Source organism: Dunckerocampus dactyliophorus, chromosome 13, assembly GCF_027744805.1.
Source record: "Dunckerocampus dactyliophorus isolate RoL2022-P2 chromosome 13, RoL_Ddac_1.1, whole genome shotgun sequence".
In the NCBI taxonomy this organism is placed as follows: domain Eukaryota; kingdom Metazoa; phylum Chordata; class Actinopteri; order Syngnathiformes; family Syngnathidae; genus Dunckerocampus; species Dunckerocampus dactyliophorus.
The window spans coordinates 4,882,043-4,894,391 of NC_072831.1; the positions used below are offsets into that span (position 1 = coordinate 4,882,043).

Here is a 12,349-nt window from a genome sequence, read left to right on the forward strand (position 1 = left end):
GCAACGAAACAAAAACACATCCACAGCAAGTTAATGCAGCACTCTTGTACAAGCTACAGATTCCATCTGACTCTTTTGGTGACTCAAGCGTGCTACAGTAGCACTGCAAGTCATGTTGTTGGCTACACTTTCCATGTTAAAGGTTTAAAAAAAGGAATTTGAAATGCCTGGTGGGCCGGATTACGATGCTTGGCAGGCCTGATGTGTCCCGCACGCTGCAGTTTGCCCACCCCTGACTGACACGCTTCAAAGCAAAACGGCCAACAGAGTGGAACCTCTTGTCAGTCATACAGTCGCTTTGCCTCTTTAGGGAGAGGAGAGGCCGCAAGCATACACACAGCAAGAGTGGTGGAGTCTTATGAGGAGCAATGCAAGGTAATGTGGAAGTTAGGAGGGGAAAATATGCTTGCAAAGCCAAGTGCCGCCAGGAATATTAATAATGAGCAAGGTCAGTCAAGGTCAATTTATTCGAAAATGGAAGCAACATAAACAGTAGTCCCACCTGGGTAAAAAACTACAAACTACAATTCCTTTCCCTCATTTGAAATCTGGACAGAGTAGAAAATCAGTACAGAGCTTTCAGTTAGGTACGGCCTGCATATCCTGGTCCATGTTGATGAGCATGGACTGTACAGTGCAGCACAAATGCCAAAGTTCCACTTAACTCCGTGAGTCATCAACGTCTTAAAATAGATTTTAAATGCAGCTGAAATAAAAAGACAGCTGACACCTCACAACTTTCCTAAGTTAAACCTTCACAAATCCAAGCTGTGCCAGGTAGTAAGAAGATATGACAATATGAGTAGCAGACACAGAGCAGCTCTGAGATGGTAACAATACTCACTGTGATCCTGATGAAACGTTTACATGGCATGGGATCCAAAAATAGGTGAAGACTTTAGATTGATTGTAAAGGCGCTGCTGCTGTGAGGAGGCAAGTTGAAAACAACTGTCCTCAGCAGCAACTCACACTCAGTGTTTGTTATGACTCACTCGCATTAACGTGCGTTTGGGCGGGCTGTCGGCAGAGTATTCCCGCCCCTCTCACTCCCTTTCTGCTGTGTGGCAGCTGTTCCTCGCCTCTTATTTCAATGACAGACAGCTACAAATGCACCTCCCAACCCCCTAGCTCTTCTCCACTCCCACTCTACACTTGTTTACACTGTCTTCTGCTGCTGGCTTCTTTGCTAGATGGATTGGTTGGACTTGTTCATATTGTATCATACAGTGGAACTTTGGTTAGTGTCAGAAGGTCTGACTCTAACCTACAACAAATATAGTAAATCCAATTCATCTGTTCCAGAAACCCGAAAATGTTCACACAAAACACATTTTTATAGCTTTACAATTACAGTTTGACAAATCCAAATGTATATACGGTAAGTGAACATTTACAGTAAGGTTACGTGACTTTTACCTTCACTGAAGACGTGACTGTTCCCAAAGACACGATGTGGCAGCAAGGTCAACACCTTCCTCACTAACTCAAAATGGAGCCAACAGAAGTGCCAGTATTTTGATAAAGAAGGTAAGAAACACTCTCAAATTCAGGAAATAACTCATGGCAAAACAAGAAGGTGGTGTTGAAAACAGGAAGGTGTTGATGTCGCTGTCACATCCTGTCTTTGGGAACAGCCACATCTTCATAATCTTAAATGTTCATTTATCCTTTTTTATTTGTCATTTATTTGCATTTAGAATTGTTTTATGCATGTAATGCTACAATCATAAAGTCATAAAAACACGTTTTGTCAGAGGGTCATCCTCTGATGATATCACAGATGGACATAGATGACTTCCGGTTCTAAGCCAAGGATGCTCACAGGACAATTGTGATAGAGGAACACAGTTGGACTCACACAATGTAATATTAACACGTGCCACATAGGGGTGTCAAAACCACTTTCACTCAGGGCCACATCGCAGTTAGGGCTGTCCTCAGAAGCCCACTTGCAACTGTCAATATACGGTTTATGAATATAAATATAAGCTCATATTATTACACAGTTGCCCATTGACCTGGCCGTACAGTGGCCTAGTGGTTAGCACGTTGGCCTCAGTGATGAGATCCTGGGTTTGAATCTCTGTTGGACATCTCTGTTTGCACGTTCTCCCCGTGCGTGCGTGGGTTTTCCTCCCACATTCAAAAAACATGCATGTTAGGTAATTGGCAACTCTAAATTATACATAGGTATGAGTGTGAATGGTTTGTCTATATGACGATTGGCTGGTGACCAGTCCAGGATGTACCCCGCCTCAGCCCAAAGACGGCTAGGATAGGACAAGCGGTAAAGAAAATAGATGGATGCCCATTCACTGGTTGCTAGCCAATCGCAGGGTACATATAGACCCACAACCTTTCACACAGACATGTTCCAACAGCGATACGAACCCAGATCTTCCAGAACACTGTATTCAAGTTTAGAAGAACAATTAGAAGAGAAAAGGTCAAGTACATTACTGACACACATTATTCCCAGCCTTGAATTTGACACATGTGCTCTACGGCATCATGTAACATTATCTTCTCCTCTACACAATTCTCTTTTCACGCATGCACACACACACACACACACCTGTGTACGTACGTCACAACTGCCAGACTGACACAAACCCCACCATTGTCTCGCCTAACCTAAAGACCTTTTATTGACGGAAAATACACGAGGCACGAAAATAGACGAAAATAGCAAAGAAAATCCCAGCTTTTCAAGACTCAAACTTCATGATGTGTCACAGAACTGTCACAGAACCTCATACAGTATTTCTCTATCAGAGAGAAATACGATCTTAGAGGAAAATTAAACTCAAAACATTTATACGCGAGAACTACGCTGAGAACCCACAGCATTTCTGTATGTGGAATTAAATTATGGAACGGGTTGAGTAAGGAACTCAAACAATGTACAGAGAAAATTCAAAAAACAATACAAGCAGTTGATGTTTGCTGAATACAAGGCAGAAGAGTCTTGATCATCACAATGATTGTTCTGTCAGGTTCGGTTGTTTTTTTGTTTGTGTTTTTTTAACTTGTTTTTTTAAATTTATATTTATTATATATATATATATATATTAGAGAGAGAGAGAGAGAGAGAGAGAGAGAGATACATAAATACATATATATACATATATATGTATATATAAATTTTTTTATTTATATTTATTTGTATTTTTTTGTCTTCTTACTGTTATTTATTATGTATTATTCTGATTATCATAGAAAACATGACATGGAATGCGGGAAGTGAATAATATGTACTGCACTAGATGTAGAATAGATGGGGGGTAGGATTAAATAAGCTTTGCTCCTTCCTACTCCTTTTGGACATGTGGAACTGTGAAAGAATGATTCATGAGATGTATTCCATTGGAACCTTCATGTTCAAATAAACTAAACTAAACCAAACCAAAGTAGTGGACGCCTTAAGAGGCTGCCAGAGGAAGGAAATCTAGCGGTGTTAGTTCAAAGCTGAGTCATCGCATTTAGAGTCTGAATGGACAGAAAGGTCAGTCTTTGGGGTGCAAATTACAAGAACATTTGTAATGTCCTTTTGCATAGTGTCCCAATACAACTTTTTCACTTCCAATAACAGGTAAGTGCAGCTTTGAATATCGGTCGACACGGATATCAATCCAATACCAGCACAAATCATACATACTTTTGTGACTTTCTTCATAGTGTGGAACGTTAAAAAAGTCTTGATCAAGTGATATTTAACGGGAAACAATAGTCAGCCATGGAAAATATGAATAGACCACCCTTGTTTCTTCAGTTTCTTTTAGTCCATTTTGACTGCTCTTTCAAGGCACACACAACATTGTGTTCTATCTAAACATGGAACCTACCAAAAGAAAGATTAGACTCCCATCTTTCATCAGAAAAAAAGTTTGTTTCTACCTTTTTCTGTTCTTTAGTAATCAACAGTAGAACATGGGTAAGTTTCAGGAAAATATCAGTTCCCAACTAATAATGGGAGAAAACCAGCTTTTTATGAAATTATACATTCCAAGCCTAACTTTCACTTTTGCTTTTGTCACAGCCCAAATATCTAAACAACTATGCCAACATCAACAACACAAAAAGGGGTTGTTTTACATCAAAGACGCCACACTCACACATGCTCATTAATCAATATAACAGTCTGACTCACGGTTTCATCTTACAAACACCATTAAAGTCATCACACAGCAACTAACACACAAACGTTATACCTGAGAAATATACAAACTTGTAACAATATGAGTTTAAAATGGAAAAAAACAACCAACATTTTTAAGTTTTCCCACAATGCATTTCGTTTGAAAAAAACATTTCATTGGAGGAGCATAGAAAGCATAGAAAATGGTGGATTGCAATGCAATGCTGCCTCTGTCCACCAGAGGGAGCCAGAGGACCCAGAGGCCAGAGGGAGGCTGATGTTATTGCAGCACCCCAATGAATGTATTGTTCAAGATGCAATGCCTAATGGGAAACATGTAAAATGTTGTTGTTTTTTTTATTTTAAACTCATTTTGGGACATAATGTATATATAATGACCCCCTGCGCCAGTGGGTTGACAAGCTCGTTGTGAGGGCACTGATAGCGCCTGATGGGCTACTGCCAAAGAGAGAGCAATCGTTGCTGCACCGCTGTATAAACCGCAGAGTTCAAATTTTAAGAAAAAAGTAGAGGATTATATACCGGAATTTACGTTAAATGGAGCATTGTTGGCGGGTTTTTTTTTTTTTTTCAGAAGGCTTTACAGGCGGAATAGCTGCGTCCCATTATGTGCATTCTTTGCTGCCTCTTTTTATCTGTTTTTTTTTATAGCTTTAGAACGCACAGAAAACAGAAACGTGTGTTCATGTCTCACATAAGGATTGTGGATGAAGAATAACTTTAAAAATACTGGCAGAGTGCCACTATCAGAGAATTTACTGTAGATGTAGGCCGATGTGATCTGATTGTAGCACTGCACTTTTTTACATCTTTGAGGCTCACCATAACCACGAGAAGCAAAGCAGATGTCATTTAAACACCCATTAAAACATTAACGACCACACACAAGACATGTGAAGGCTGTTATCCATTTAACCAGCCGGCTTGAGAAACTCACACAGCTACTGTAAATGAGCTGACAGCGCCTCCAAGCATGCCCGGCTCAGCCACACTGATGGTCTGAGCCTGGAAGTCTATTGTCCCCGGGGGTGAGTCATTTAGTGCTGGCATTCTAGTCAATTCTGTCAGCTTGTGGGGAGTGTGTTTGATATGGGCTTTGCAAAAGTCATGCCTCCGGGGAAACAGAAAATGTCAGTGGAGTAGCTGCAAGCATTTAGCTGCACATTTCCACATCACATTTCTTCGTGACACATGGAAAACGCCTATGAGCACCACGCCCATTCCATTTTGTTATCACAACACATACCGTAAATTCTGCGTAAATGCGGCTAATTTATGGCTAAATTCTAATCTCGTGACATCTCCTTTACTTCAGCACTATTACTAATTGTTTAAGTACTGTGCGGCTCAAGGGCCAGTGAGTAAAACTGTACCTCTTCCTTTGGCAGGAGCCAATCACGAGCTATCAGTGCAGTCACGTCTTACACTAAACTCATCACACAGCAACTTAACACTCCAAAGATATACCTGAGAAACAAACATGTACCAATACAAGTTTAAAATGGAAAAAAAAACTATTTTAAAGCAACACATTCATTGCGGCGCTGCAATGACGTTAGCCTCCCTCTGGGTTCCGGGCTCCTCTGGCTCCCCCTGGTGGACGGGGACAGCATTGCAGTGCCATCCACCATTCTATTCTGCTTGTCCTCCAATTTTTTTCATATTAAACTCGTATTGGTACATGCTTGTATATTTATCAAGTTTACCTTTTTAGTGTTAAGTTGCTGTGTGATGACTTTGGTGTTATTTCTAAGATGACAGAGTGAGTCAGACTGTTAGATTTACTGCGATTTACAATGGGTTGACAAGCTTGTTGTGAGTGTCAAAGAGCTGCCTGGTCCTCATGGACCTCAAGATGTGGACACGTGCAGCTTATACACTTGGCCCAGACAAGTACAAATCAGTTTTTTCCTCTAAATTTAGTGGGTGCGGCTTATAGAACCGGAATTTAAAGTCATATTTTAACTTTCAATCGACGTAATCAAGCAATGGCTACAGTATGTCACAAAAGTGAGTACACCCCTCACATTTCTGCAAATATTTTATTATATCTTTTCATGGGACACCACTGAAGAAATGAAACTTTGCTACAATGTAAAGTAGTCAGTGTACAGCTTGTATAACAGTGTAAATTTACTGTCCCCTCAAAATAACTCAATACACAGACCTTAATGTCTAAACTGCAGGCAACAAAAGTGAATACACCCCTAAGTGAAAATGTCCAAATTGGGCCCAATTAGCCATTTTCTTTCCCCAGTGTCATGTGACCCATTAGTGTTACAAGGTCTCAGGTGTGAATGGGGAGCAGGTGTGTTAAATTTGGTTTTATCACTCTCACACTCTCTCATACTGGTCACTGGAAGTTTAACATGGCACCTCATGGCAAAGAACTCTCTGAGGATCTGAAAAAAAGAATTGTTGCGCTACACGAAGATGGCTTAGGCTATAAGAAGATTGCCAACACTCTGAAACTGAGCAGCAGTACGGTGGCCAAGACCATACAGCGGTTTAACATCACAGGTTCCACTCAGAACAGGCCTCGCCATGGTCGACCAAAGAAGTTGAGTGCACGTGCCCAGCGTCATATCCAGATGTTGTCTTTGGAAAATAGACGCCTGAGTGCTGCCAGCATTGCTGCAGAGGTTGAAGGGATGGGTGGTCAACCTGTCAGTGCTCAGACCATACGTCGCACTCTGCATCAAATTGGTCTGCATGGCTGTCATCCCAGAAAGAAGCCTCTTCTAAAGATGATGCATAAGAAAGCCCGCAAACAGTTTGCTGAAGATAAGCAGACTAAAGACATGGATTACTGGAACCATGTCCTGTGGTCTGATGAGACCAAGATAAACTTATTTGGTTCAGATGGTGTCAAGCGTGTGTGGCGGAAACCAGGTGAGGAGTACAAAGACGAGTGTGTTTTACCTACAGTCAAACATGGTGGTGGGAGTGTCATGGTCTGGGGCTGCATGAGTGCTGCCGGCACTGGGGAGCTACAGTTCATTGAGGGAACCATGAATGCCAACATGTACTGTGACATCCTGAAGCAGAGCATGATCCCCTCCCTTCGGAAACTGGGCCGCAGGGCAGTATTCCAACATGACAACGACCCCAAACACACCTCCAAGACAACCACTGCTTTGCTAAAGAAGTTAAGGGTGAATGTGATGGACTGGCCAAGCATGTCTCCGGACCTAAATCCTATTGAGCATCTGTGGGGCATCCTTAAACTGAAGGTGAAGGAGCACAAGGTCTCTAACATCCACCAGCTCCGTGATGTCGTCATGGAGGAGTGGAAGAGGATTCCAGTGGAAACCTGTGAAGCTCTGGTGAACTCCATGCCCAAGAGGGTTAAGGCAGTGCTGGAAAATAATGGTGGCCACACAAAATCTTGACACTTTTGGCCCAATTTGGACATTTTCACTTGGGGTGTATTCACTTTTGTTGCCTGCAGTTTAGACATTAAGGTCTGTGTATTGAGTTATTTTGAAGGGAAGAGTAAATTTACACTGTTATACAAGCTGTACACTGACTACTTTACATTGTAGCAAAGTTTCATTTCTTCAGTGTTGTCCCATGAAAAGATATAATAAAATATTTGCAGAAATGTGAAGGGTGTACTCACTTTTGTGACATACTAGGTTTGGTTTTGTTATATCGACAACAGCTTATGTCAACATGAATGTGCTCCACTGTTATCACTTTTTCATAACCGCATTTGTATGGAAAACTCTGTATTCACATCTCATATTGTTCCTGCAATGCAGTCAGCGCTTATTATTTCCCCTCATGATGTATAAAAATGAAGCAAACAAACCTGCTCCCAGTTTTGCAAGATCTGCAAGCTCAGCAGATGTTTTGGCTAAAGCAATGGCCTCCGGCAGCTTCAGGGTGAAGGGAAGCACATCCCTAAAGAAAGCAACAAAGGCAGAATGAAAAAGGGGGAAACGAAATGAAAGAAATGACAAAGTGAGTTTAAGGAGTTGGCTCTGAATGACTTTGGTTTGAGGTTTTGGTACAACAATGGATTCACTCACTCTTAGAGAGGGGAAAACGTCCATGCTGCTCTCTGATATCAGCACAGATCATACACACAGTCGTCCGTCGCAATATCGCAGTTCGAATATCGCTCCCTCACTATATTGCGGCTTTTTCACTGTTTCCTGGTAGACTATGGTCTATAATTAGTCAAAACATATGGAAATGCAAGTGATACATAGTATTCTAGTCACTGGGCGGCAGTAATGACACAAAACATTGATACATTACCTTACCAGACATTACCTTAACTGGTTAGCTCGCGAGTTCTGTCTCGAATCCCTACAGCATAAGAGTTGAGCAATGTGTTGTAAACAAAGGATAATTAATAGGAGTGTAAAGGTGACTATGTGGGTGTTATTTCATGTCTACATGGCTCTAATAATGTTAAAAAAACATCTTTATAAAGGCTTTTATGCTCCAGCTACAACTTGTTACTTGTTTAGTAGCATGGAATGTTAGAGGTAGGGATGCTCCGATCAGGGTTTTATGCTGCCGATACCGATCATCCATGAGTGAAATCGGCCAATACCAATCACTATTGGCTATAATAGGGGCCACCAACGTTTTTTATTGAGAGAGCTCCTTCTACATAACGAAAATGGCCAAGACCTACTCATTTTTGCAACATTCCAACATTTCATTGCTTATTTCAAGCTAAACAAAGCGAATTTGCTTGTTTTACCAGAACATGAACAAAATGCTGGTATCCACAACTCACATTTGGTATTTCACAATGCATTTCTTTCTAGTTTTCTCACATTAACTGAAAACCTGAATGAAAAGCAGGCTTGCAGGTGCCTTGTGTGGTCGTGGGGGGCTCCCTGGTGTCCGCGGGCACCACGTTGGTGACCCCTAGGCTATATGATATGAAAGGGGAACCATACAATTGAGACAGAAATACATTTGACTCACTTTTCAAAATCAATGGTGAAACTTAGAGGATCAGGCGCCTTCTTTAACGAGAATTTGGATGCGAGAGCATCTTGACGGCGCTCCAGCAGGACCCTCCAGTCTGATGAATCGGGCTATCCGCCTTAGACCTCAGAGTGCCATGCACACACGGACGTGTGTCCACCGTTTTGGCTACATTAGTCTCCGCCTGACCCATGTTCACATCGCAATTCTCGACAACTCACCACACCCTGACAAGCGCCCACCCGCCGAATGCCGCACCGAACTAAAGCTTTTTAAGACATTTTCGTGGCATGTTCTCACTCTCAAATGACAGAAGTCCCACATGGCAGCCATGAATGTTTTGGCTTTGTGAAGGGAAAGTGGCCGGGAGACGGTCGCTCTAGGCTGGACCCTGCAATGGGGGCGAAGCTGATCTGCGTTATAAAGAAAAAGAAAAAAGCACACGGAAATCGGCTGATACTGATTGGTGGCCGATCGATCGTAGCACCCCTAGTTAGAAGTGATATTACTCAAACAGAGAATAACAGTCGGCAACAGCAAGTATGAGAAAAACTCACCCATTTTCTTCTTGATGCATGTGTTGTATAGTTTTATCGACAACAGGCATTATGTAGCGAGGCTCGATGTGCTCAAGCAGTGTGAAGCGTTTAAACCAGACATTACTCACCACCGACAGTGGCTGGCTCTTTTCTCTTACAGCCAATGACTTTTTGCTGTGCTGTGGGAGTTTCTCATGCTTTGCACATGTGTCAAACGGCGAAGGATGTTTCAAGATGCCGTGGTGTCACGAAAATCCCTCTTCAAAACCAGTTCTGTGACACCACGGGAAACTTGTGCATGACAAGTTTAGCAATCGGCTGAAACGTTGTAACAAAAATCCACTCCTACTCCTTGCTTAACACGCTAGAACACGCTTCTGTCATGACGTGGGTTCTGCATACTGAATAGGAGGGCTGCTGCTGGATAGAAGTGGTGGTGCAGAGTAAATCGGAGTGCTAACATCAGCAATTTTAGATGCAGGCCGATATTTTTGCCTGATATGGGACCGATATCCGATATCAATATCAGATCGGGACACCCCCAGTTGTTACTATCAACATTTCAACTTTTTCTTGTTGCACTATGCCTCTTTATTGTATTTTTTTAAATCATATTTCCGCAGTCCAATAATATAATAACCACCACAAATGGCGCCTAGCCCGCACTATGGACACCCCTGCTTGTATATCTCGTGACGCGATGTGACAACTCTCATCCACTGTTTACATTGTTAGCTTCCTCAAAGTAGGCTGACGCAACAGCACCTCTGCTGCTGGCAACGAAGCAGTGCACTCAAAGTTGCTCAACAATCAATTTCACGCCGTCAATTCATGGGTTATTGTGCCAATTCTTACGTGACACTATGCCATTTTCATTTTACTCACGTCTTTCATCTGATTAGCAACAACTGATGTGTTACAAACATTATTCAGTTAAGGCGACCAAAAACTGAGTGTCAAAACAAGCTTGAGTGCTCATGTACACTTGGATGCACAACATTCAGTATTCCACGGTACAATGCGGATAACCCAGAACCGATAACCCAGAATGGACTCACCTGCTGATGCAATAGAAAGCCACAAGACGAAACAGATCTGCAAAGCTCAGGCCCGACCCTTCCAAAGAGAAAGCTGGTGGAGACAATTACTTTAATGAAAATATGCAACAGAAAAATTAAAAAACATGTAAAATTCATATGATTCTACAGATATTCAACTGGACGGAATGCAAATGTTTTTGTCTTTTAAGGCCCCGCCCACACGGGAACGTTTTTGAATTTTTTTATTTTCTTTTGGCGGGTTGAAGAAAATGGCGTCCATACTGTGCCAGATTACTAAATAGTTGCATCCAGACGGGAACAAATCACTGAGTGAAAGCGATGTAATATCATCATCCAATGCACAGCATCATCTCCCGACAGAAGAGCAGTTTCAGTGGCAGATTACTATCACTCCCTGCTCCACTGATAGAATGAGCAGATCATTCCTCCCCCACGCCATGCGACTTTTCAACACAACGGAAGGGGAGCAGTAAAAACACACACAGGACTGGACTTATTACCTTATTATGTATTATTATTGTGTATTATTATGAGTGATGTGTCACATACTTATTTATTCTTATTCTATTTTCTTATTTTGCTTTGTTTTATTTTTAATTGATTATGTTTGTTAGGATCAATCGATTGATCTGTCAATCTAATACACAAGGCACACCTATGTGTGGCGCTGTGAACAAACCATGTGGCACACCAAACTATAGAAAAAAGTCCGTCGTCGTCCGCTTTTCAAGGTTCTTTTAGACTTATGAGAAGTGGAATTACTTCTGCGAGTCATTATGGAGAATAAGCCAACAAAATATTAGGAGAATGTCGACTTGGGTGAATCATGTCCGTCAAAATATTCAAATATGAGGTCAAAAATGGACCTCAGTTCCAGATACTGGATGCCCTCCATGAAGCCATCTTCACTGCCTGGAGCAACATTCCCACTTTTAGCCATTGGGGGTTTTAGCCATTGTCTTAACTTTTGATCAGCTGATGAACAGCCTATTTCACTTTAATTCTTGTTTGCAAAAAACTGCTTACTCAAAAACATTTTTGTCTTACTCCCATTTCTTTTTTTTTTTGCATTTTGAAGCTCTAATAAGAACCCCCGTAAGATCCAACAGTGCAAAATGTCAATTCTTGCAATGTTTCAACTGGTTTATAAAATTATGAGTCATACATAGTGGGGCAAACATTTTTAACTAAATTGCACAATTCATGAGTGATTTCTAGATTTGCAACAGTTCTAAAGGTCAAGGATGTGTAAGGTTACATATATGTTACATTCTGAATGGCTTAAGAACAAAATACAAAAACCCAGAAAACCTTTTTCGGGGTGTAGGGTAGTTAGTAGCCCTTTAATGTCTCTCTATGATACTTTTAGGCAAAACAAACGTGCACAGTAAGAAGCTTACTGTACTGGCTCTCCTTAATGACAAAGTCTTTCACAGGAACTGCAGAGTTCTTGTCCATGCGTAGAGAGATCACCTTCTTCTGCAAGCTGGATGACCTCCTCACCACAAATGCCTACACGCCAAGTGAAGAAACATCCATTCAGAACACCTAAGTGTTTTGTTGTGACAGCCTGTACGCAGCATTGTATAATCCTACTGCAGAAGAAGAAACGGAACATGCGTTCTGTGCAAACCCC

The 12,349-nt window shown here is 41.6% G+C and overlaps 1 protein-coding gene across 3 annotated transcripts in view; it reads right to left on the reverse strand.

The window, feature by feature from the left end:
* The window catches only part of LOC129192308 (ras and Rab interactor 2-like), a 51,780-nt gene that overhangs the window by 21,809 nt on the left and 17,622 nt on the right, over positions 1-12,349 (reverse strand). For all 3 annotated transcript variants that reach the window (XR_008573405.1, XM_054796193.1, XM_054796194.1), the window contains exons 5-7: positions 12,114-12,225; positions 10,711-10,783; positions 7,975-8,066 (exon numbers count right to left, since the gene is read on the reverse strand). Coding sequence is in view for 2 of the 3 variants with exons in the window: in XM_054796193.1 (XP_054652168.1) it covers positions 7,975-8,066; positions 10,711-10,783; positions 12,114-12,225 (277 nt within the window). In the remaining variant the exon portion in view is untranslated. The remainder of the gene's footprint in view (positions 1-7,974; positions 8,067-10,710; positions 10,784-12,113; positions 12,226-12,349) is intronic.